Source organism: Anthonomus grandis, chromosome 3 (assembly GCF_022605725.1).
Source record: "Anthonomus grandis grandis chromosome 3, icAntGran1.3, whole genome shotgun sequence".
Lineage (NCBI taxonomy): Eukaryota > Metazoa > Arthropoda > Insecta > Coleoptera > Curculionidae > Anthonomus > Anthonomus grandis.
This window is the reverse complement of record NC_065548.1, coordinates 18,452,582-18,479,776: the sequence shown is the minus strand read 5'-3', so window position 1 is coordinate 18,479,776 and position 27,195 is coordinate 18,452,582. Positions and strand designations below refer to the sequence as shown.

The following is a 27,195-nucleotide window of genomic DNA, read 5'->3' as shown; positions in this document are numbered from 1 at the left end:
TTGTAATATGTGGTTTCTTAATATTTTCTTTATTTCATAGTCTTTATATCATTAAAACACATTTATTATTTATGTTACTACAAAATGGTTTTCAAAACAGTTATGTTCATACTAACAAATCTATGTCTATCGTAAGACTGAAAGTTACCGTTTTTTTTTTCGTAAACATAAGCACAGCTGACATAAACGCCTCCGATTTTAGTGCCTTGGAAAATAGTTTTATACATGAAATTTATATTATTTAATTATACATTTGTGTGTACCAAAACTTATTTCAAAATCTAGTGGCTATTTCACATTTGTATATTAATGCAGAACTTAACAAATAGAAATTATCTATTATCTATATGAAATAAGTAATGTGTCACTATATGATATTGTAAGTGATTGACAGAACTTGGTCAAAAACAAAATGAAACGCCCCCCTGTATATCTAAATTGACGTGTTTTTTTAAGACGTTATTAAGGATAGTTCCTTTTGAAATTAAAGTATGTATGTATGTATAGAAATTTCCGATCTAGTATCTGTCACCTAAAATTTATCTCTTAAATTTTGTAAAAATACTGTACCTTAAATGCACAAAATATTACCAAAACTTTTTTAGTGGTTTATGAGTTTCACTTTATTTCATCTGTAGGACTTTTCGAGTAAGAGATAACCTAATAAGGTTGAATAAGAAACTTACCAAACTCCAAATATAGTAAGAATCACTAACTCGCAGTTATTTCATTGAGAGTTACTGTGAATAATTAATATTAGTCCCACACACACACACTTTATTTTTTCATGCTGGTAAATCACAAGTCCGGTTGATTATTTCATTATTATTTAGAAGAATTATTGATAAGTGTCATGACGAGATACTAGGCTAAGCTTAGTATGTAATAATTATTAATAAATGGATCACACTGTGGTCGCAATATTATGATCCTATTTTATGGGTCAACGAGGAAGTGTCACGATAATAGAATGATAACATGAATGGGGTGACCTATTTGTAGAGTAGGTAATATGTCCAATATCATCAGCTCTATATTTAGAATATAAGAATATTTACATGTGCTTGTTGATATTAAGAAATTATTTATACACTGATAAAAAAGGAAAGATGGGCTATTTATACAAATATTCGTAATTCAAAACTTAACATTTTATAACTAGTATACTTTTGATATATTTGTATATTGCAGAACATTTTTCTCTATAATTACAGAATACGCTTGCTTTGGAGTTTCATTGCTTGTATATTTTTTGTGAAAAATAAATGTCAAAAATGCATTGCATTAAATGACGATTTAAAATGGGATTTAATGGTCATTGCATGCAATGCGTAATTTATGTTTCATAGACTCCTTCCAAAAATAACAAAAACCTCTTCAGAATTTACAGTTGAAAAAGTCATGGACACTTTTTATAATTTTTGCCAATATCAGGAAAAATAATTTATTAATGTAAATTATAGTCAATGAAGAACTTTGGATCTTTTTTGTGTAATAAACCTTACAATTTCCTTTTTAAAAAACCAATTTCAAACCTGGAAGATACTCAAAAAGTTATTAAATTTAAAAATGGTGACACTTATCTTATATGTTGAAGCCATGACATCTTCTTTTGCCCAATTTCTCTTCTGCCTTCAATCTTTTCTTCCATACAAAATTATGAGAAATGGTATTTTTTATTGTGAATAACAAGGCCGAGGTAAGCTGTTTTTCTATTTCTAATAGTATCGAAGAGTTGACGGTCTTCGTTTATCATTCTTAATACTTCTTCATTAAAAAAAAAAAAAAACAATTTCAAGTTCAAAATCTTCCACGCCACTAATATTTGACATATAATGTGTTATATTGATTTTCTTAGATCACACATCATCAATTTTATTTTTGAGAAAGACATATATTAAAATAGTGCGCCCATACCATGAAATAAAATTACTCTTAAAAAACTCGTAAAAAGGGAAGAGAGTTCAAGTGATAAGTTATTTAAAAGTTTTTTTTTAAATGACAAGCTTGAAGTGATGAATAATATTCCTATATAAATAATAGCTTCCTAAAATTCTGGAAAATGTTAGAAGTAGCTATTTTGAACTTCCTAAGGAAATGATAGCTTCAAATAAATATTAGTTTCTTTAAAGTTTAAACCAGATTGAATGTATAGATTACTTCGATTCAAAAATAATGCTACTAAAAAGTTCTGCTACAAAAACGTCTGATCTTCTCTAAAATTTCAGGTATTATTAGCTAGCATTAATTTAAAGTTTTATGGCTTTTTTATGTACCTATCCTACCTTGTTTGAGTTATGTCCAACACTGTTTTCAGAAAATTTTGTTGCTTGGGAAAAATGTAAGGGTTATAAAGCAGTTAATCTATCTGGCCATTTAATAATGAAACTTTATCCCAACCCAGCGATCGATATATATCTGATTAAGATATTGTCTTATGCTTCATTAGTGATTCCTGCCTTCAATTGTTAAAAACCTTGTTTGTCAAAAAATCTCGAAATATATCCCTATCTTACATTCGGAGCCGAAAAAACAGCACCACAAAAATTCCCACCCACATATTTGACTTAAGATGAATTATAGGAAACTGTTCAAACCAGTGTCAAGACTACGACAACTACGATTAGTTACATTGTATCCCGTAAACATTACTTTTGATTACTCTCGTACTTATCCCTACATTCTGATATTTATTTCTGGTTTGGCATAAAATTATTCTAAATCAGTTACTTGTACCGCTTCATCGTTACCAAAATATACAGATACAGGTTCTGCTAATTGGCTTCTCTAGGTCAAACCAATTATGGAATTAAACGAAAAAAAAAAAAATATGCAAAGTATGACAACCAGGAACGAATGATAAATTTTTATATTTAGGTCTAATATCTCCAGTTTTGGAAAAAAAATTGAATATTTACATTAAGCAAAAATAAGCTACCTGGGTGATGCAAATTTTACACGAGTCAATGAGCATTTAAAAAAAAGTTGTTATAGAGAGTTAAATAAAAATTGTTCTATATTTTCTTTTTTCTTTTATTTGGTTTTCTGGTTTAGTGGAAAGAAACCAATAAGCCGAAACGCGTATCAACAAGTCGCACCATTGTTTTGCATTCCTATTTATAGAGTATTCCCGAGACCCTATATTTTTTTGGTTATTAACTAATTTCACTTTTCTATTGGTGTATTTGTTATGCTTCAATTTTTTTAGAATAATTTTAACTTTCTCCTCACTAAAATAAGCATTGGTTTCTAATATTAGAATTAACACGTAACACTAATATTAAAAAGTATTTTAATTATTGCCATTAATCAATAAGAAATGAAAAATACATGTTGTTTGATGAGGACCTCGTCATTGACAAATTACCTTACCCCACCAACTACCTAAAGACTATTATGATATGAACGAGTTGAGCCCTGTTATCACGACAGAAGAAGTGAGACGTGCTATAAAACTGCGGAAAGATGACTAGACAATATTCACGCAATATTAACACTGAAATTAATCGTCGGTGCAGATTATAGAGGCCTAAATAGATTTTTTCACGTCGTTGTTCAACTCAATACATATATTAAACTGGGAAAATACCAACAGACCAAAGCTTCTCGATCCGACGACCACCGAATAATAAGCCTTATATCACGTCCTGTCACACTGTTCTTAAATCCCTTGGATTGGAGAACTATGTGGGCACCCACGAGGCTCTCTTCTCTCTCAACGTTTTCCTACAGCGATACAGAGATCTGAATGTTGGTATATACGCCTATTTTATTGGCTACCGCTTTCGATTGTATCTCGCACCAGCAGTTCATTGAGATCTTAAAGTACACCGGAATCTATGCGGGACATCTGAACATCATCACGAAGCTGTATTAGCATCAAACTGCAGAGATTAGGTTAGAGGGTATAACATCCCAAAAAACAGAAATCAGAAGGCGTGTTAAATAGGGGTGTGGACAGAACACATCTCCTCAATAGCACTGGAAAATGTAAAAGAGGGCAATAAAAGCAACAGCATCTTTATAAATATAATACGATTCACCGACAATACGGTCGTAATCGCCCACAGCCTCCCACATCTCCAGAATATTAAGGATTTCATCGTTGAATGAAGCACATAGTATGGTCTACGCATAAACGTTGCTAAGACCAAGGTGGTTGTATTCTCTAAGGCACCAAGACGAACGATCCTTAAAATTAGCAACAAGGCTATGGAACAAGTGCCGTCTGCTAATTATCTTGGAACCCCCGTCTCTACAGCTCTGCCTACATACATTGGGCTATTATATCTTTCCATTGCTATTCTATGGCTCCGAGACCTGGACATTTTTCCAACCAACCACATTTACGCCTTTAAGATGTACTTGTATCGCCGTATACTGCGTATATCCCGGGTAGACAGGATAATCAACGAGGAAGTACAAAGGAGAATAGGTAAAGATAAAGAACCGCTGACAACTATCAAAGAATAAAAGCTTCAATATATCCGGCTCGTGGGAGTAGCGATACGAGCTCCTCCGACTTTTCATCGAGGATAGACGGCAGAACTCATAACTGAGGGATTTGCGTCGATCATTCGGACAAACATCTATGAAGATTTTCAGAAATGCAGTATCACGCACCATTAAAGCCACTTGGTTGGATGACGTTCGAAGAAGAAAACGAAAGATATCTCGTGTAGAATTTTGCCGAGCTGTAATATGATTCTAATACTAATGAGCTACTATCAATCATTCCCGGTACTTATTTAATATTTTAGGAGTGAGGCACGTCTTCGAGTCTCGTTACAGGAGGTAGAGTATCTTTTTGTTTAAAAAATTCTTATACGAAAACAAAATTGATTTTTTTTTTAAATTCTTCTAGAGTTTTCGTGTTCTTTGTTTCATATTCGTCGGGTCATATCCATACCATATATATGCCTCGTTATTATATCGTCTGTGATATGGTTTTACATTTGTCTAAAGATATGTATTTCTTGACTTCGGAAAAATCCGCTCTATGCCTTTTTTAAATTGCTTCAGGTGAACAGCCCTTAAACATAAAACTTTAGTCACTCCCTCATTTATTTTTGACGTTTGACACTTGGGTGTGCACGCCGCAAAATCGATGACCCGGGCAATTTTGTAGGTTATGTTATCTTTTGTTCATATTTTTGAGATTTTAGAATTTTTTAAATAATACTTAACGTAACGCGTTTTTTCTTTTTGCATGTAATTTAGCACTAACAATAATGTCAGCGGCTGTCATGGAATGCCCCGATTTTAGTGAATTTCAGGTATTTTACTGAAAAAAAACTTTACCTAAACTTGGCATTCCAAATATTTATTTTTAATTTTCTGGCTATTTTAGGAAACCCTGAAAACAATGCGAAAGGCAGATGATATTATAGTGAACACAATTAATTCAACAGTTCCTACCACTTCGTTTCATGCAGATGAATCAACTGCCTGCAAGTCAATTTATGAGCAAATTCAAGAGGGACACATTAAGCGGGAAAACTATATCAAAAATTGCATTTCTTATACTAGTAGTAATGTTCAGAGACTAAAGAATGAAAGAGAGAAAAAGTCTGATGATATCCAATTATCAAAACTTCTTAGGGGTGAACAAACCAAGGTGCATAATTTTATATTATTAATAGAGGATTACATAATTTTCAAATCCAAGAGGTAGATAGTAAAGGCTTTACAAAATGAATTTTTAAAGCCTGGATAGTAATAGGTAGAGTACATTCTGTTACATTATTAGTCCCAACACAACACTCAATCCCAAAACCAGTAAAAAAACTTTCCTTTTTTGTTCTAATTCCTACAAATGTATAGGTATAGTCAAGTATAAAATACATATGAGCCGCTCAGGGGAAAAGTGGTATATGTCAGTATTTTTTAATTTTTTAGTTATACCATTAATAAAAACTGGGATAAGTCAAAATTTTAACTTAGCTAAGATAAGAGCTTCCTAACATTATTCCTCTCAACATAATGGATTTGTTCACTGGAATAGTGGTATAAGTCAAGGCACCACTCTGTTCAGATGTCGCGCCAGGTCCTATTAAACTCACTTTTTCTTGTTTAGTCAAGTTTTTTTAGTGTTATGGTACATAGTGTGTAGATCAGTTACTGTAGCTAAGAAAAAAGATATGATAGAACTTCTTCAGTGGATTCCCTGATTCAGCATCAGTTCTTCCTGGACTTACTGACAAAAGAAGATGCTGTTGACAGTGGTCCATTATCTGATTCTGATGAAGAATAAATTTGTTTAATAACTTGTTCTTACTCTCCTTACTGTAAGTTTAGTATGTAAGATAAGTAGTAGTAATGTTTTGCTCTTCAAGCTCTATATTTTTTGTAGTAATAGTAACACTTTTATCAGTAATAGATATCATAGTAAACATACTACAGCTATTATTTTTCTTTGGTTCATCACTTTTGTGATATTTGGTTAACTTTTATGAGGAAAAGTGATATGACTCTCCAAGTTATAACACTTTTCCGCTATGTTTTTGAAAAAACTTACTGGAAGAATGACATTGGGCAGCAAAAATGTAATTATGTCATATGAAATTTTAGTACAGGGTTATTAAATATGTACAAAAAAGTAAAGAATATGTTACTGTGATTTTTTAATTCATCCAGATGCAAAATATCAATTTTCTAAATTTCTACTTTAAGGGAGTTAGACCACTTTTCTGCTGAACAGCTCATATTATGTGTAAACACCACAAAAGTGTTTTGTATTAGTTTGATTGTGTAGATAGTTGTCTATAGATAGATATCTTCAAAATTCTTTCATATAAAAGCCACTAAATGTAAATTATTGACACTTACATATTAATACACCATCTAAGACAAAGTTATGTTTTCTACCAGTTCCAGGGATTGGATTGAGCTAGACTATGTGAGAAAGTTTTTTGAATTAAAAATTTGAATATTTATTGAGCGGATCAACACCCAAAGGTTTTTACAACCAATCACAAATCTGAAAACCTGATTCCTTCAGTCTGCATTTATCAAACCTAATTATATCTTAAAAAAACAATGATAAACAAAAAAATATAACAAAACAATTTGCAGCAACTTAATTTACATGCTACTATCATTAAGGCCTAAACACATATAGGGTGACTTTGCTAGTAATCGGCCGTTTTTGATCACAATCAATTTGATTTATACATTACTCAGGTGATTTCCAACTTAGGGTGATAATTTTAAATTAGTAAATAAGCAGAAATCATGTTGTAAGTGTTTATTTTAAAAATCTGCTTTTTTCTAGTAGTCGGCCGCCTATAAATTAAGGCAATTTACTTCAAGTTCGGACTTCTAAGATTAGTGCAACAATTCCAAACCACTTTAATTAGATGCTTTTCGTAAAAAATAGAACAATAACACAAACATTTTTATGAGAAACAAATACAAAATTAAACTTAAATTAATATAAAATATTTATACTCATTTTTTATAGAAAACAAATAAAATAAAATAAGTATTATAAATTTATATTTGATATAAATTTAAATAAAACAAAAACAAATAAAATGCTAATTAAAAAAAAAACAAGTAGAATTCTTATATAGAAATAGGAAGGTTCTTATGTGAAAAAAAAATTAATCATGAGAATTACTTTTGACTAATCGGGTAAAAAATTAATAACAAAATTATTAGAAACAATTCATCACAAAAATCACAAAAAAAATCCATATCAGTCACCAAATCGTATTTCTCCCCAGACAGTTTGGTACAATTAAGATGAAACCACCTAGGGCAATTATCACATCCTACATTCTTCTCCCCTTCTTCTTCCGCATCGCTTACTAGTTCATCCAAACAGAGTGCACATTTGACTTTTCTTTTAATTAAATTTTTCTGTTTCCCATTTTCATCTTTTGACTTTACCTTCTTTGTATTTTTTGTCACTTTTTCCAATTTTCGTTTTTCTATTTCTTCTCTTTTTCTTTTTCTTATGTTTTCTTTCTCTATCTTTCGTTATCTTTGGCAATATAATAATCTCTCCAAGCCTTTGATGATATTGCACTTGTTGAAGGTCCAGCTTTTGCACTTATGGTTTTTTCTCTATGTCTATTGGCTTTGGAATTTCCAATTATTAATATTTATTAATTGTACTTGTAGATAACGTTTTTGTTTTCTCGCTGACGGCGTCAATACTTTTTAAAACTTTATCAGTTTCCTCTTTTACATCTTTAGTATAATTATTTTGATCAACAGATACATCCTGAATTGTTTCAATATTGGATTTTTTGTTAAAGCTAATTGTCTCATTGTCTTTTTCTATTGCACTAATTTCAGTTAATATTGTTGTATTTGGTTCGATAGTATCTTCTACTTCAATAATTATAGGTTTTTCTATATTTCCACCTTTCTCTGTCTCCTGAATATCCAAAACAGAAACATTTTCAATATCATTTATGCTGTCATAATTTGGTCTATTATCTTCACAGGGATCTTCAAATATTATTTGAGCTTGTTCGACTTCTGATTGCAGAATAATATCAACGCTTATAATATTAATTTTATTTGTTCTAACTAATGACAGGGTTCCATCAGCATTAACTTCATAATAATCAATTTCATTTTCGTTCAAATTATTGTCTACATCAAACTTTTTCTTCTCATACATTTTTAAATCCTGTACTAATAAATCTATATCATTAGCCTTGTGGACCATTTCATTTTTTAGACTGCTTAAAACTTTGTAAGCAGTCTAGGAAGATAAAATTTGTGTTGTATTAATCTCTGGATCAGTCGGCTGGATATTTTCTAAAGCGTTCTGAACACATTTGGTATAATCTACGGCATTACAGTCAAAAGGAAATAGTCCACAGCGCCGAAATCCTTTTCTTATATGTTCAGGTAGATTTGGGTTTTCCACAGCAATTTTAAAAACTGGTGCAAAATCAAACTTAGTTAAACATTTGTTTACATTTTCATTTTGCCAATGTCTTATAGCTTGCCGCCAGTATTCTTTTAAGGGTTTAAATACTGCGACATCGGCTGGCTGCATTAAATGCATTAATGGGTTGCATTTGGGGGTAATGAATATAATATAATATCGTTATCGTCACAAAATTTGCTCAGTTCGATTGACATGTGAGATCGATGTTCATCTACGAGAAATAAAATAGGTTTTTGATTTTTTCATTTGACAACCATTCATTAAGTCCATTTTTTACGTAATCAATGAATACCTCGGATCTCATCCACCCAGATTCCGATTTGCCGAGAATCCAGTCATCCGGCAAACTTTCCACAATAGCTCTTGGAGGCTTTTTATAGGGATAAACTACGCACACAGGACAAATACGGCCATCCGCAGAGATAGTCACAAGGACAGTAAGGTTTTCTTTCTCATTCCTCCTTTTTACTTCGTACAAATTTTTGAACCCTTTTGGTCCAAGCACCCTACCAGTTTTTGGACATAAACTAAACCCGCTCTCATCCGCGTTAAAAATTCTTGATGCAGAAGATAAAATATTAGCAGCACCAATACTTTCCAAAAATTCTTCTAACTTAAGAAACCAGGATTTGATATATTCTTCAGTTAATTTTGCCCGTGATTTATCGATTGACTCAGCAGCTCGGGCCGAAATTTGAGGATACCTTTGAAGAAATGTTGAGTACCATCTTTGCCCTGGCCTGCCATCTTTAAATGGAGTCTTGATGTTTTCTTCGAGAACTGTTTTTTGCACAGTATCAAGAAGTTCCTGCTTTTTAAGAGGAAAGCCATACTTAGCCAACTGAATTAACCAGTCAACTATTTGTTTCTCATTTTCTACAGATAAATAGGGGTCGGGTCCCATCTTCCTAGTTTTCTCAGCAACGCGTCCCTTAATCCGGTCCGGTTCTGTTGCCCGCGGAACTCCATATTCACGGGATGCTTGCCTTATTTTAGCGCCATTTTTTACTGCATCCACTGCTTTTTTTAGGCTTTCCTCTGAGTAAGCGTGTATCTTTCTCTTTGGGTGATTAGGCATGGTCTGGAATAGCAAAAAAGGCAATTTTTAGTATAAAATGGGAAGAAAAACTGAAAAAAATGTTGGTGGCCGACTACTAGCAAAACCTTTATTTAGATACTCTTCTAGTAGTCGGCCAACAAATTAAAGTGTTATATAATACCTTTTTTGTACCTTAATTTAACCCCGGCCGACTACTAGTGCAATATATCACTTGAGATTAATCTAAACATAGCCAACAAAGAAAAATGTATACTAATTTCCATAAAAACAAAAAAGAGAAAAATAGAAAAAGGGTTTAGCGCTAGTCGTCGGCCGCCACGGGATATGGATATGGACCAGTTATTATTCCAATACTCGGCCACCTTAAAATAACCTCAAAAAAATATAAAATGTGCTTTTTGCATAAAAAATAAGATGTTTTAAAGTCTGCACTTACCTTTATAGTATTAAAACAGCTTCTAAACACTCACAAATGAATAAAATACAATTTTTAAACTCTGACCTTGCAACTCCCACTAGTTTCAATAACCGGTAAGGGAGCTGAACTCGTAAACACGGGAATTTTTGGCGGGAATTATAATTCTAAAACTTGATACAAGAGGGAGCGTTTTGACTTTTTAAGGTCAAAGAAGGATAGAAATTGTTTGGTAAAGAAGAGTTCTGTTTTTATTTATCGGCAAACTTAAGTTATTATTAAAAAACCACTTAAGTGGCCGACTATTAGTGGGGGCCCGCTTACTAGCTAAACCACCCTATAATAAGTCAAAAAAATGGTTGGCATGAAATAGGTCAAAATTCATGTTAGTAAAAAATAAGAAGGCAAACTCAATTAACCAGACTAATTCTCTAAATTTATGCAGATAGTTAAAAATCCAGTTAATTGAATTTAGGAATAAAGATGTTTTTGTACATATGTATTATAATTATATATCATGCCTTATTATGATAAAAAAACAAATATTTTTTTGTTTTCTTAAATCATTGAAATATACAACAAAATGGAATGGGATAAAAGTATAAGTTTGTACATAAACTTTGTTTGAATTTGTGTTTTGTTTTATTTGGTTATGAATAAGTACTTTTATTTTAACTAGTTATCTTATTAGTTACTATCTAAAAGCTGCCACTATTATGCATAATTACATACCTAACAGTTTATGATATAATTTACAATCCAAAAGTTGTTTAAAAAAAAAAGTTAAGACTGGAAGTTTACTTCTTAATATCCCCTGGATTTTAATGAACAAGCATTGTCATATAATTAAATCTTTTTAAATGTTTATGAGTTATTATTGTTTTAGTTGAGGATGTTACAAGTTGAACTCTCAGTAGAGGATTTGATCAAGGAGAGGTCCCTTAAAGTGTTCAATGATAAGTGCAGAAAATACTTCAAGCCTCCATCATGATACTTAATAATCTTTTAGATTGAGCTGTAGTGAAACAATAATGTATATGGTAAAAAAGATTTATATATATGTTCAATTTATAATAGTGGTTTTAAAATAAATTGTTAAAATGAATAACATATATGTATATGTATTCTTTATTGACTGGCATTTTTGTAATTAAATAAACTAGTTTTCTTGGGTGTTTGATTGTAGAGTGATGAATATTCTTAAGATTAATTCTTTTGGCTTTGGATTATCTAGAGACTACTCTTAACTGTTAGAAAAATATGTTTAACATTATATTATTATGCCCTTGCCAGATTAAAAATGGAATATGATGCAGTATTCTAGGATCCGAAGCAATTTAGTGAAAAAATGTAAGGGTAATAGATTGATCAGGGTTGTTTTGTTTTAACCAGTTGTTTTAAATACATGTTGCCGAACCGCTTAGGTAGTTTTGAATGGACTAGACAATATTATGATAAGAAAAGTATTTTTTGTTGGCTGATGTGCAGAGATAGTTTCCAGAGTATAATGTACTCATAACAACGGATCGGTCGGTGATTGCGATAGTATAGTCCAGATTCGGACTTAAATATTATTTAGCAGAATAATAGATCAAACATTCTCAATTATTATCGTGTTTATAATTCACACAAAATATGATTTAAACAATGGTTTATTTTAGGGTCTATTTGTTAAAAACAAAAAAACATGTTTTGAGTATAACCCTCTGAGATTGATGAAAAAGAATTTCTAGTTAAAGCATACAAATGCTAAGTCTTATTTGGATTTGTTTTATATGTCCAGAAACTTATTAAGTCGATTAATTAGGTATCTTTTAGCGTGTAAAATTAAGTGTATTTTAAAATTTCTTCAGGTTAAAAGGCAAAATATGCAACTACCTTTGTAAGAGTATTAAAAAAAATAAATATATGATAGCTTTTAGTTTTATAAGTGTCCAATAAAAATCTTCAAATTTATTAGTAAAATGGAAGAAAAACATAATTAGTTGGCTATATTGAGTAAATTCAATGGCTCTTGCCGGCTATAGATATTTGGATGATGAGACCCATAAGGGACGTTTTGAACCACTCCATAATTCCTAGACACCTTCGGAATTCCAGCTCTTCACTTTCCTGAAGTTGCATGTAGATGAAAACAGATGAGGACATTTAGTCTATTACTTCCCTCTAAATATAGTTTCAAATTTTCGTTTATTATAATTTTTATTTTTATTCTTAGCTTATAAACTGATTAACTTAATAAAAGAAGATATTTTCACACGCCTTGAAAATATTTTTATTGTAAACTTATTAGACTTCTAATAAATCTAGATAAATGCTATTGTATCTCTTTTATAAGAACTAGAAACAAAATTAATTATAATTACTTTATCATTAACTTAATTATAAAAAAAAGTGCAGGAAGTGAGAGTCCTTGATAGATTTTTTGATGATAACTTGTTATTTGATAAACATGTTAATTAATTGGTTCCAAAATGCTTACAAATGCTCGAATTTATTAATAGACAATCTAGGTATTTGAAAAATGTCTCTCAATTATACATTTGTCTATAGACTAGAGGATTAAATTTCGTCTCAATTATATAGAGTCTGTTTTCTCTACTTATAAAGATAGAATTGAAAGATCAAATGCAATTTTTAAAAGGTACACCTTGCCAGCAAAATTTAAATATAGTTACTGACAACATAGAAGATAAATTCATTTTAAAATATTAAGTCTCGAAAACAGGAGGAGAAACTAGCGGATATTGTGTATTTCCAAAAAATAATAAGTACTTAATAGCAAAGTATATAGATTTCAATGTTAGACTGTGTTAATAGGGTTGATTCTCCTGAGTTGACAACATATGTATATGTCGGTAGAATTATAGTATTTACTTTGTTTTATTAATTTAACGCATCTAGTTATAAGAAATTTATATATTATATTATATATAAGAATTTTAGTCCCGAAATTTATAAACTCCTAAATCAAAAACTTGTCCAAATAAAATAGAAGAAAAGCATGTAAACCTTGCAGACATTTCTAGCGATTGGCTTCTTGCTGAGCAACGACGTGATGATGAGATCTTCGACTATCATGAAAAAACTTCTTGAAAATGAACTTCCAGATGATATCGTTAAAACATATGAGTCACGAGCAGGTACCCTGTATCGAAAATTCCAAAGAAATGGTAGAACTCGGAGCTTACCTGTGGTTCCTCGCGCTTTTGGGTGGTCGATAATAAATCAAGTTCACGAATCTGTTATGCATTTGGGGTATGATAAAACACTGGATAAGCTCTATGATTATTACTGGTTTGAGGGAATGTCAAAATATGTTCGTAAGTTCGTTGATAATTGCATTACTTGTAAATTGTCAAAATCTTATTCAGGTAAAATTCAAGCCGAACTTCATCCTATTCCAAAAATCAGCATACCTTGGCATACCATTCACGTTGATATAACAGGGAAATTAAGTGGAAAAAGCGACCGCAAGGAGTATATTATAGTTATGATCGATGCTTTTACAAAGTTTGTGTCCTTGTATCGTACTTTTAATATCGATACTATTAGTTGTCTTAAAGCATTGAAATCGATTATTTCATTATTTGGCAATCCATCTCGTTTAATTTGTGATCAAGGAAGGTGCTTTGCAAGTAAAGATTTTCGTGAATTCTGTATGTAGATATAGCTTATAAAATATAGCTTTACACTTAATAGCTACGGGTTCATGTCGGGCAAATGGTCAAGTTGAACGTGTCATGAGTACTTTGAAAAATATGTTAACCGCAGTAGAAAGTAGGCAAAGATCATGGCAAGATGCTATTGGCGAGGTCCAGCTGGCATTGAATTGCACGACCAATCGCGTTACTTAGTTTAGTCTATTAGAATTAGGGTGGCACGTCCGCTAGGGTTAGTATCTGTTAATAATGATGATGAAGTTATAATAGATATTCAGGGAGCTCGAGACCGTGCTTCGGAAAACATGAAAAAAGTATCAATTTATGAGAAGGTTAGATTAGAAGGTTAGATTTGATAATTTAAGAAGTATACCGGGAAGTCAAGTTCCCGTGGAATTAGATATGTGTGATGATATTGAGGATGAGAATAATGAGTTGAAGGGTTCTCCTAAGATAGTTGACGTAATTGGAAATGTAGAGTAATGGCAGAAGTAAATCAGGGCTAGTGGTTGCACCACATACGTTGTGCTGAAGTCGCAAATGCACAATGTGTGATCATGGTGCGATGTGCGGTACAAGTTGTGGCGGGGACCTGGTCACCCGATGGTGATAGTGTTGCTCTAGAGCTAAAACGAGCATGTAATCGCTGTGGTATACAGCAAGAGCCTTGTGTATTTTTATAATTTGGGCCTGATAACTTCCTCATACGTCTACTATATATTTTTATTGTTGATTTCGAGCTATATACTTCTTGACTTCATTATTCGAATGCACCTGTTGATGCTAAAGTTGATGTAATATAACAGAATCTCTTCATTCTAGGATCACCCGAGGACGTGTGTAAGTCAGGATAGCCGTGTCGGTAGAATTATAGTATTTACTTTGTTTTATTAATTTAACGCATCTAGTTATAAGAAGTTTAAGAATTTTGAATAAGTAATGCATAAATCCCTTTTTTTATGCAAACGTAGTCACAAGCCCGGCATTTTTGACCTGAGAGAAGAACACGACAAGTGTAGTTTTGGTTGGTACGATCGAGGCGTTCGGAGAATGGGCTTGTGAATTCGTTCTGCTCATTACGGATTTGTTTATTAAATTTAATTTGTTCTTTCTTGTGAATTTATTTAATAGAAATAAATCATAATGTCTGAAAGTGAAAGTGAGTTTATGCCGACATATATATTGTTCAACGTTTTCTTCTGGGCAGCAAAGGCAGATATCTTTTATGTTTACGATTCCAACAATTATGCAATTTATACAATGCTGACGTTTGGTAATACTTTACGGCACCGAACACATATATACACACGCAAAAGGACAAACCCTATGGTACTCGAGTAGCGCGAAGGTATCTGTGGATATTAAGTAATATAAGTTCTGCAAATTCTAGTGTTCGGGAAAAACGTGCTTTGAGAGTTGATTCCATCAGATTTGCACTTCTTCATAAAAACGAGTCCCGATATAGCGACGTTCTATTAGTAGGCTGCAGATGCACTCGATATTCATGAATGGCGTGTGCCTGTCGAGTAGATCTTGCGTGTCTAGCTTTATAGATAGAATGATATGGGCCAGTGCAGAAGACAATTGTTGAGTATCCTGTTTTATATACCTATATGTATCGTATATGGTATCGATAAAACAGGATAGGTAAGGTGAGTACCTCAAAATTATGTTTTAGAAGGTTCGTTCGAATGTTCTCGAGGAAGGTTCTAAGCCAATCAACAAAAGTTGATGGTAAACCATAATACGCAGTTTGTTTAAGAGATTTTCATGCCATACTCTATGGAATACCTTTGAAATATCATATATTTCTCGATACCCTCGTTCCAAACATACGTGACATAAGCCAACAAATCGCCAGTAGATCTGTGTTTTCGAAAACCATACTGACGGTCGCTAATGATGTTGCTGAACTCTAGATGTTTAAAAATTTGCTGGTTGATAAGTTGCTCAATTATCTTGGCGATTGCCAGGACTAAAACCAATCGGTTGGTGGTAATTGATAAGCACCGATTTCATTTTTGATCCTCAGAATGCCTTGAAGAGTATATTGAGGAGGTGTATTTTAGAATTGTTTCTTTTTAGTTGATTGTTCCCAAGGCAGCCGTAAATTTAGTAGTTTTCGTCGTGTTTTTGTTTGTTTTCAGTTTTTTTTTGTAGATTGAGTGAGCTGATATGAGTCTGAGTTTCTAGCAGTGTTGTGATTGTAAATAATAAAAGCGGGTACTTTTTTTTTTAGATCTGGAGGAAATGTGCAGAAATAAATGCTACGTTATTTTTTATACTGTTTTTAAAGTGTTATGCTTATTCGGCTTAGATCTGTAAGTACGTTTCATTTTTAAACTGTTGAACTGTCATAAAGAGGTGAGCTGTATGTCGACAAAGATAAAGCATAGATATTTGGGAAAAAAATACTTTTTTTTGCCCGAGGTCGGTTTCACTGGCGAACAGCTGCTATACAATTCGTGGACTCGGTGACTGAGACCATACTGCGGACTTCGTCCGGCAGTGAGGCACAGTCACTGCAATTCTATCTACCGCGGCTGATCAGGAACCACATTCTGTTAACGGCCGCGAACCAGGAAAGTCTGGAGTGGCTCCGTCGGGCACTCCCAAGTCTTTCCCCTTGGGAGGGGGTCACGCTGACAACAGTGGATCCCTCCACGCTCCGCTTACGCCGGGCCATCTTAAAGATCCCGGGTATAAGACATAAGTCTGACAAGGACACCCTGAAGCTTCTGGAGCTTCAAAATCCTGGCCTCCCGTGCTCTCAGTGGAGAGTGTGGGAGCGCAAGGAAGAGGCTAAGAACAAGAACCTCAGGCTGGTGGTGAGGGTGAATGAGGAATCGGCCAAAACGATAAGGGACAGACAGGGTTCGCTATTTTATAGCATCACCAGGGCCTCTGTCTCCCTTATCGAGAGCAAGAAAGCGGCTGATGACACCAGGGTAGCTACTACCATGCACAGTGGCCCCTGGGCCCTCGGCCGCCGACTTAGAAAAGGCCACTACTGCTGACACCGCAGCTTCCGAGGGGCTAGGGCAATCCGTAGACGATGGCCCTTCCAGCTCCAAAGACTAAGCGTACTGGCAGTCAGCCAGCCCCACACCATACAGCATGCCTTTAACATTTCTGACATTTCTGCAGGCGAATTTATAGCATGGAAGAGCGTCCACCGCTGTTCTGTGCAAAAGGCTCACTGAGCTCTATATCGACGTCACCTTATTACAGGAGCCCTGGACTTACCGGGGCTCTGTTAAAGGCCTGGGTTCAACTGGCGGCACACGAATCTCCCCCCCGGCCGTCACTGGGGTGGTCAAATACTGTGAAGACTTGGGACTCCCTCTTCTCATGGGCTGCGATTCGAATTCACATCACGGCCTTTGGGGATGCGGAGATGAGAACTCAAGGGGCTGCTCCCTGGTTGATTTCCTGTGCTTAAAGGGCCTAGAACTACTCAACCGAGGCAGTATCCCAACTTTCTGCTGCAATAGGGGTCAATCAATTATTGACCTTACTATCTGTTGACCTAGTACTGTGAACCTTTTCAGCTCATGGAGAGGGTCCCTTGAGGTCACCATGTCGGACCACAGGCACATTCTTTTTGAATTAAAGAAGCAGGCTCGGTGCGATACCCCAGTCTACAGAAATCCAAGGTGCACTGACTGGGACCACTTTCGAGAGGAACTAGTCGGTGGTCTTGCGGACATGCCGGCAAGGTACACACTTCCGGCCGACACAGAGATCGGGACTGTCAACCTGACTCGTGCGTTAGTCGCGGCATTCGAGGGCAGCTGTCCCCTCAGACGGAGACCCGCCAATGCCAAGAATGCCTGGTGGAACAAGAACACGGAAAAGCACCGTGACACTACGCGTCGGTTCCTTCGCAGGGCTGAGCGCACTAAGCTTGCCACTGACTGGGATGCGTTCCACGCAGCTCAAAGGTAATACAAAAAGACACTCAGGGACTCCAAAAGACAGTGCTGGAGGCGGTTCTGCGATGACGTGGAAAACACACCCTTCGCAGTACGACTGTGCAATAAGTACTGTCCAAGGAACCTGGAACTAAATTGGGGTCGCTGTCACTTCCAGATGGCGGATTTACTACCAATGAGCGGGAGTCACTGGAGGTCATACTGCGCACTCACTTCCCAGACTCCAACTCATCTCGCGATCCTCCTAGCTGTTCTCGGGCTTCGATTCGCTTAGAGTTCGAGACTGCTAGAAAAATAATTAATTACCTACGAGAGGGTGAAATGGGCAATCAAGACATTCCCCCCCTTCAAATCTCCGGGCATGGATGGATTATATCCATGCCTTTTGCAAAACGGGTTAGAAGTACTAACCCCACACATAGTCAGACTATCATGTCGTCCCTTGCTCAGGGCTACGTCCCCCGTAGCTTTTTTCGTCAAGTGAAAAGACGAATTTCACTTGACATCCCGTAGTTATGGCGTCAAGTGAAATTCGTCTTCATTCCGAACCCCGGAAAAAGCGATTTTACAGATCCCAAATCGTACCGACCTATCAGCCTTACCAGCTTTATGCTAAAGGCGATGGAGAGGCTGATTGATGAGCACGCCACTGTCTTCCAGGCCGAAGTATTCGCTGTATTAAAATGCGGACAGAAAATCCTAAGCTGCGGACACCGCAATACAGTCGTATCAAAATGCTCGGACAGCAAAGCTGCCATTAAGGCTATCACGGCCGCAGAGGTAGGTAAGCTGTAAGCTCCAAGCTTATACTAGAGTGCATAAAAGTCCTGAAAAAACTGGTACAGGTTGGCTGCAGGGTCCAGCTCGTCTGGATACTTGGCCACGCAGGCCATGCAGGTAATGAGGAAGCGGACTCTCTTGCCAGACTGGGATCCGCGATCCGGATGTGCCGATGGGGCCGGAACCCATAGTTGGTATCGCCAAATGCGTTGCGGTCGCGTCAATGAAGGGTCTGCTGGACAAGTGGACGCACCGAAGATGGACCGAGTCCCCTGGTATGAGACAGGCCAAAGCACACATAGGTGGGCTCTCTGCCTGTCTCACCAAAAATCTACTACGCCTAAAAAGACGCGAAATTCGGCTAGTGACAGATCTTTTAACCGGTCACTGGCACTCCTCACAAGAAGCCATCTCCATACTATCGGTATTGTGGACAACCCGGCATGCCGATGGTGCTGTGAGGATGAAACCGTTGACCATGTAGTCGGGGAGTGCCCAGCACTCACGCGCGCCAGGTTCAAATACTTGGATAACACTTTCAGTGTACCGAGTGACTTTAAGTCCTTCAGACCAGAGAGCCTTATCGGTTTCTCTAAGGCCGTTGGGCTCTGGTCAACTCCGGTGGGGCATGACGGGTCCATCAGGAGACCTATATGCACAACTGCCTCGGCAGCCCACTGTTTTGACAATTCAATACTTTTTTTTTAATCAAGTCTAACTTATTTGCAATGTAACATATTAAGATTTTTTAGAATGATTTATTAACATTTTTAGAATGAGAATTTGATGTGCTTTCTTTATATCTGGCCTAAAAAATAAATATGATTGCGTTTTTTCTTGGTGTTGCTGGCTAGGTTTTTGTGATGCAAATTAATATTTAAAAAATTGCATCTGCAATGGTTGAATATGTAAGATTTTTTTAAGACTTTAAAAATCATCAATGTGAAGAAATTTGGGTTTAAAACCGCTGTCCGATAACTTAAAATCTGGCAGACTAGTAAAGATTAAGAAATAAATCTATATTCTCGCAAAAATATATATTAATGGTAGAACAGGAGTAATTTTAAACTAAACTGAATTAATCTGTTTTTAAATTTGCTGTACTTGATTAGTCGACTTATCATTAATTATAAAACCTGTGGGTGTTGTTGCACCTCTGGCATTTTTTCTTCAAAGATGTCCAACTTAAGCCGCCACTGCATAAATTTTTTTTTCTAAATTACTTGGGTTTGTTACAAGGAATTGCAAATGATTTTCCCTTGAAGGCACTAAATTAGCTTATTATCGTTCTAGAGTATCGTGCTGTAATATGGTTGCCACTTACTACACAGGTAATGGATTTTCCGTCAATTGGATAAAATATTAAGTAATCACCATTTTTGTATAAACCTTATCTTATTAATACCTCAATTCCTTATTTCAACAGAGTACTGTCAAAAGCAAATTATAGAAAACTAAATTTATATTTTGTAGGCAAAAGGACACTAAAACAAAACAAGAATATATAATTCATATAAAAATTGGGAAGAACACAAAATAAAACTGTCTGAAAGTATTTTTTAGCTCTTTTTTAATCCTTAAAATCAAATTATAAAAAAACTTAACGCTTTCTGCGTAATTGCAGAGAGTTCCTCCTGAGCCATGCAGCCCTCCTGGAACCACCCTTGGTTTGCGAGAACCTGTGTCCTTTGCCCAAACCACGAGATGATCTGCCCGAGGATGTCTTTCCCCTGAGTTCACGGTGTTTGTGAACAGCGTTTACGATCCAGTTAACCTTAGGATCTTTCCTGATAGCCTGGAAATAAATAATTAAATGAATATTCCTAAAGCACCTAGTAAATAACAAAAAAAGTTTATTAAGAAACTTTAGAATTTTGTTAACTTCTTAAATAATAAATATTATATTTTAACATTGGATATTAGTGTCAAGTTAAAGAAAAAAAGCTGATAGTGAATGTAGAATATCAAGCAAACATTTTATTTTTTTTGTTTTGATGATTTATAGAAGCAAAACTTGATGCAATAAACTTAATGTTAAAAAAATTTCAAATCAGTGTTCTAAAAACTGGCCTCAAGAATAACAAAACAGAAAATTCTTGAAGTTATTACATAGCTCTAAAACTAGTAACTAATATTAAATTGATTTTAATTTTCTAACAAAACCATTATAATTATTTATTTCTTATATAGTTTACGAAATGTTTTAATTGCATCCATACTTGGATTACTTAAACCTATATTAGTCCTTATACTAACTTGATCAGTACAACCATGAGATCTTGTATGGTAATTATGCACATTATAGTTAGGCTTTTAATTACATTATTTAAGTTACTTTTTTGTTGAACATGAAGCATTTTATTTATATACTATTTTACATTATTCAATTTCTAACATTTCCTGTAACCTTTTTAAATGTAGTTCAGTATAAATTATCTGTGATAGTAAGCAAATTATAATTAAAAATTGTTTTAAGAATTTTGTTTTGTAATATTTGTGCTTTATGAAAATTTGATTCAGCACACATACCCCAGCAGAGTGGCAAAAGATATCTGAAGTGTTAAAAGAAATACATTATAACTTTAAATTTAGTTTCTTCTGACAAATGGTGCTCTTAAATTGAAGCAGTATTTTCATATTTTTTTATTATGTGATGTCACCAACTCAAATTTCATAAACATTTAATCCTAAATATTTTTTACTTCATATTTTCTCTAACAATATGCCATTAATATTAATACATATTCAAATAATTTATTTTAATTGTTTGCTTAAAAGTTGTGCTGGAAAGCCAGACTCTTTATTTATTTTAATTGAATATACTGTCTTCTATTAAGTAAATACATTTTTTACTAAGTTGACATGACACCTATATACCATTGTTTAGCTTTTACGTCAATGACTACTTACTTTTTATGGCACTTTTTCTTTACCTCCTTTTGCTTAAATTAAGGCATTTTCCTTTGTTTTGTTTTAAAATGACAGTTTCATTAAAAAAAAATTGTATGCTAAACAAAAGATTTTAAGAGTGAACTGATATACTGAGTTGTCATTTTTTTTCAATAAAGGTGATGCCATTGCAGGCTAACATTGATATACAATAGTGGTATGTATACTAGACTGTACTATTATAATTGTAATAATCTTTTGAAAACATACAATATGAAAATGTTATTAGATGATTAATATAATCATAAATTTTAGTTTTTTCGAGACAAAAACTAAAAAACTATAACAGTATTATGAGAAGCAAAAAAAAATCTGCTGCTTTGAAATGAAGGAGCTATGCCAGTTACCTTAACAGTAATTTAAAATATAAGAAATTATCATTTAATTATTGCACACCCGTCACATAAATATTATTATTTAATATGTAATTAGGAACAACCTAAAAAAATAATTCCAATATAATCAACCAACATAAATAATATTGATTCTAGATTATGAACTTGATAAAACTATCAGAAGTTTATTAGTAGAGTTAACAAGAAACTGCATTAGATGCATCATAGATTGCAAAAATTACCACAGTTAACACTCAAAGATTTATTCTATTTTAGTCTGAGATTTTTAAATACCAACATTTTCAATATATCAGCCCCATCAATTAGAAACATAAATTATTTGCAATATTATTAAGTATTCACAAGATAAACTATGCATTAATTGCTTTCCACTAAATGCTAATCACCTTTGATACAATACTTACATTATGTGAGGGGTCTACAAGAATAATTTCAAAGTATTTGTAGGAAGAGTCCTGCCCAACCCAATATGAGTTAAGTACTCTAAGACCACCACACCTTCTGCCTACTCTTTCCTGAAAATAAAAAACCAATTTTAACACTCATTTACATTAGAATAATATATTATCAAATAGTTAAAAATATGAACTTTAAAAAAAAGTAGGAACTAAGATTACAACTTACCTCAGCAATAGATTGCAGATTGCGCACAGGTTTCAACTCATTGACTCCATGGCTTTTTGGTTTACCATAGGTTGCACCTTTTGGTACTGGACGCTTGCGACCACCACGGCGGACTCTAATTCTAAAGATTACAAAACCTAAAAAAGAATATTTACATTTAGTTTCCAGCAATATTTTCCTAAAGTAACAATTGATTAATCTATAGAATGTTGCAGAGTTCTAGATAGTTTTTAACAAAGTTGGTTAAAAACATGCTGGCCAATGCATAATTATGGTCTTGCACTGATGCAAAAGTTACTGAGTTATGATAACTAACTAGAAACTGATCGGCAGTGCTTTTTCTGGTTTTATAACTTATTTAAACTTGAGCTTACCTTGCTTAGCTCTGTATCCTAATCTTCTTGCCTTGTCTGGACGACTTGGCCTGGGAGCCCTATGAAGTTTAGTCAGCTGGCGGTATTGCCATACGCGAACTCTCAACAAAAACCTGAGAACATCACTTTGTTTCTTTCTATAGAGCTCCTGGATATATTTGTAAGCTCCCATTTTGGAAACCTAAAGCCAAAGGTAGAACAAAAATCAAGATCTGTGTTATAACCTAGCCTAGGCGATTGTTTTTCTAAGTTTTATTTTCTATTTTCCCGCAAATTACGTCTAAAATATCGAGAGCATCGCACAGAACGGACTTTAAGTGGTTAGTTAGGGACCATTTAAGTCGGTTTTCATTGAAGATGGCCACAATTTTTTAAGATAAATTAGAAAAGAAAATTCAAAACATACCTACAAAACTAAAGAAATGTCTGAAAAGAATCTTGACAATGTTGACATTGACAGCAAAGATGCTAGCAAGTTGAATAGCATTGACATTGTTGACGCGTTGACATTTTACTTAAGCCGCTCCCAGACGATGTGGCAAACGTTTGGTCCAACGTTCGACCCAACGTTTGGTACAACGTTCGACACACAGCGTTTTGCCAGTGTACCTCCCACACGATGCTACGAACTTTTCAGTTGAAACATTGGACACATATTGGTTCCAACGTTTGCTCTGGCGCATCAAATTTATATTTGTAAAATTTATATTATTTGTTTTAAAATTTATATAAGTTTAAACCTAGGTGAAATAAAATGGAAGCTAAAACTTTAGCCGCCGGTGTTGCTGCAGGCATTATTGTATTGACTTGTGCTCAAAATTTACGAAAGAAAAAAAATAAATTAAGATGTCAAAGGCGTTGGTGGATGAAAGAAAGAAAGAAAGAAAGAAAATGTGCTATATTACGTAAGAATAATCTTGTGTACAAGCATCCTACAAGCTAAAAAAACAAAACACAAATACAATTTCAAAAATTGACAAAACAATGAACAAAATTAAACACAAGAAGACAAAACTTTTTGAACATACTTGAATTAAAGATAACTAAGTAAAACAATCAATTACCAAATAAAGGTAAACTTGTTGACAAAACTAGAGAAAAAAAAAGGAAAAAAAGAAAACTTTCCAACATGTCCAAGGTTAAAACCTATCATTAAAAAAGTCATCCAGGTTATAATATGCCTTAGCCAATAAAAGCGACTTTAATTCTCTTTTAAATTTCTTAACATTCGATATATGTCTAACATACAGAGGAACATGAATGTAAATTTTTTTACTTATGTAAATTAATGAGTTTTTGGTAAGGGAAGACGTAGGAATAGGTAGGGGAACATCATTTACACGACGAGTCAAATGGCCAGTGTCAGAGGGTAGTTTGGAAATTTTATGAATAAGAGCAGCTGTTTCTAAGATAAAGAGTGAAAAAAGAGTTAGGATTTTTTCAGAAATGAAGAGGGGTTTGCAAGAATCTCTTAACTTAGCAGAACACAGGTATCTAACTGCTTTTTTTTGAATAACAAAGATAATGTTAAGTAGCCCCTTATTGGTTAAACCCCAAAAAGGCAAGCCATACCGAATATGAGATTCAATAAGTGAAAAGTACACTGAACGTGCAACCACTCCTCCCAGCTCTTGTTTTGCCATTCTTACTGCAAAACATCCAGAAGATAATTTCCTAGCTAAATGTAAAATATGATCTTCAAACCGAAGGCGACCATCAATGGTAATTCCTAGGAACTTGCAGCACTCTTTATTCTGCAAGAAGGAATTTTCGTCAAACATCAGACCCTGAACATCGCACTTAAACCCCATAATAGACGTCTTTCTTACATTAAACACGAGCCTGTTGGAAGCACACCACCCTGATAAAATCTGAAGGTCTTCAAGGATACAAGTCTTAATATAATCAGAATTTTTATGGCTCCATAGTATGGTGGTATCATCAGCAAACTGAACCACCTTGCCCTGCAGTTTCAATGAACTCAAGTCATCCACATACAGTAAAAATAACAGTGGTCCCAACACTGAACCCTGGGGAACGCCGCATTTTAGGGATCTAGAAGCAGACAAACGCCCAGACACTGTAACCTTCTGAGTACGATTTGATAGATAGGACTCAAGCCATCGCAACGCTACGCCTCTAAAACCATATTTATCGAGCTTAGATAACAGTATTCCATGATCCACACAGTCAAATGCTTTGGATAGATCACAAAACACTGCCGCCGATGACTCTCCAGAATTCAAGGACACATAGACGCTCTCCAAAAAGCTAAAAACAGCATCATGAGTCCCTTTACCGGCTTAAAATCCAAACTGATTTGCAGACAAAATGCCATTATGATGTAAAAAGGACAAAATTTTGCTTTTTGCAAGTTTTTCAACTATCTTAGAGAGGGTAGACAAAATAGAAATGGGACGAAAATTACAAGGCTGATCCAAATCTCCACCCTTATGAAGAGGGATAACCACTGCCTCTTTTAAACATGAAGGAAAAATGCCATTATGTAAAGAATTGTTTATGGCAGAAACTAAAGCATTTAAGGCTGAATCAGGCAAAAAGAGTAACAACCTCGAAGATATCCCATCAGCTCCAGATGATTTATGGTTTTTCAGGCGTTTGATTTCATTTTTTACTTCGGTAAGTTCGACAGGATAAAAGAAAAATGAATGCTCAACCGACACTTGTTGAAGATAGTGTAAGGGATCAATGTTACTACGAATGCCCTTGAGCAAGATATTAGGTATATCACAATAATAGTCGTTTAAAATGTCAGGTCTTAACTCCGGTTCCGATACTTTTCTATGGCAATGTCTAAAATCATTAATAATCGACCAACACTCTCTTTGCCTATTTGATGACATATTTAAGCGATCCCTATAATAATTAGATTTTGCTGCTTTAATTGTCTTTCTGTACAGACTACGAAAGATTAATTTAAATTGTTACCTAGCTATTTGAATATTTCTTAAATTTTATTTTGAATAACAAATTATGAAATTTTATTATGACCTCAAATTTTCTGTGTTAATAATTCCAATGTCTAGGAATTTTGGTTTTGTTTTGTAGAGTCGGAATATTATGAGAAAATGCCAGAGACATCAACAGGCGTCAACATTCGCGCATCCAAGTGTCGATTTATATGGTACGAAATGGATTTTGGTGCATCTCAGGTTACTGGCATTTTCTCATAATATTCCGACTCTAAGATTGTCGCCTCATTTCCGTGATACATACATTTTTTTAACTAAGTTATAAGTTGTAAGTTGTATGTTGTATATTACTCGAACTTTGGGCACTCTTATTAACCAAACTAATTAAAAAGGTCTGTGCTATTTTAGATTTATCCATAAATAAAATTTCCGAAATTCAACATCTGATACAAATGACCCTAACGCAATACTACAAGTGGCACACAAGTGGTTGCGTAAAAGTGCGTCTTACGCGCAAAACCATAATAATTACCTTTTAACTACATTTATTTAATTTAAGATTTTTTTTGCAAAGTGCAAGATGCAAGGGCATAGGGGTAATATTTTTTCGCACCCTGGCACGTTACTTGAAGTTCTACTAAAACATAACAACCAAGAGGAAATCTAAGGAGGAAAAATAAATTTGGAAATCAACTGAAAAGTCAAATCAAAACAGGAAAACAAAACACAAAAATACAAAAAACGTTTATTTTTCCATCGGTTGATGTTACATCACAAATCAGCTGTTTTACGTCATCTGTCAAACAGCTGTCAATCTGTCAACCATTTGATGGAATCCATCAAAAAATCCTGCTGAATTTAAAAACGCACCCAATAAAAAAATTAAATTTAGTTCATGACAGATTACAACACAGGTCAAATGTCAGCCTCGTCAACGTTATTACCTTTTTTTCATATATTTATTGTTGGCAACACTGAAAATGTTTAGAGTGACCAACATCAAAAAGACCCAACCACGATAAAAATGGCGGCCACCAGTCAGGGGTCATTTTTGGTTAAGGGCGTCATATGCATTAGCAGTCCAGCTTTTAAAAGTAAAAAAACAGGTACAGTATAAGCTCGGTGGCGTAAACACTCATATACGAACAACTCGGTTTTGTGAATAAAATATTTTTTGTATTAGGTACTCTATAGTG

The 27,195-nt window shown here is 34.2% G+C and overlaps 3 protein-coding genes across 3 annotated transcripts in view; 1 reads left to right on the top strand and 2 right to left on the bottom strand.

The window, feature by feature from the left end:
- Positions 1-873, bottom strand: part of LOC126733922 (formin-2-like) — a 46,920-nt gene extending 46,047 nt beyond the window's left edge. The window contains exon 1 of the mRNA XM_050437391.1: positions 687-873. The gene's annotated coding sequence lies outside the window, so the exon portion shown is untranslated. The remainder of the gene's footprint in view (positions 1-686) is intronic.
- Positions 874-5,096: 4,223 nt separating this feature from the next.
- Positions 5,097-11,557, top strand: LOC126734529 (protein MIX23). Its single transcript, XM_050438204.1, has 3 exons — positions 5,097-5,276; positions 5,351-5,617; positions 11,273-11,557. Exons 1-3 carry the CDS (start codon positions 5,232-5,234, stop codon positions 11,375-11,377), a joined length of 417 nt encoding a protein of 138 aa, XP_050294161.1. The 5' UTR covers positions 5,097-5,231; the 3' UTR covers positions 11,378-11,557.
- An 8,759-nt stretch (positions 11,558-20,316) lies between these two features.
- LOC126734386 (60S ribosomal protein L15) lies at positions 20,317-23,589 on the bottom strand. Its single transcript, XM_050437989.1, has 5 exons — positions 23,473-23,589; positions 23,067-23,247; positions 22,693-22,829; positions 22,473-22,583; positions 20,317-20,558 (listed from the first exon to the last, which is right to left on the bottom strand). Exons 2-5 carry the CDS (start codon positions 23,236-23,238, stop codon positions 20,364-20,366), a joined length of 615 nt encoding a protein of 204 aa, XP_050293946.1. The 5' UTR covers positions 23,239-23,247; positions 23,473-23,589; the 3' UTR covers positions 20,317-20,363.
- Between the last annotated feature and the right edge of the window lie 3,606 nt (positions 23,590-27,195).

What these genes read in the sequence shown, in the direction of transcription:
- LOC126734529 (XM_050438204.1), top strand. Translation starts at nt 5,232, where the DNA reads ATGTCAGCGGCTGTCATGGAATGCCCCGATTTTAGTGAATTTCAG. An exon ending in CCGATTTTAGTGAATTTCAG is followed by an intron (nt 5,277 to 5,350) that starts GTATTTTACTGA and finishes TGGCTATTTTAG; the next exon opens with GAAACCCTGAAAACAATGCG. An exon ending in TTAGGGGTGAACAAACCAAG is followed by an intron (nt 5,618 to 11,272) that starts GTGCATAATTTT and finishes TTATTGTTTTAG; the next exon opens with TTGAGGATGTTACAAGTTGA.
- LOC126734386 (XM_050437989.1), bottom strand. Translation starts at nt 23,238, where the DNA reads ATGGGAGCTTACAAATATATCCAGGAGCTCTATAGAAAGAAACAAAGT. An exon ending in AGGATACAGAGCTAAGCAAG is followed by an intron (nt 22,830 to 23,066) that starts GTAAGCTCAAGT and finishes ATTCTTTTTTAG; the next exon opens with GTTTTGTAATCTTTAGAATT. An exon ending in TTGTAGACCCCTCACATAAT is followed by an intron (nt 20,559 to 22,472) that starts GTAAGTATTGTA and finishes ATTTATTTCCAG; the next exon opens with GCTATCAGGAAAGATCCTAA.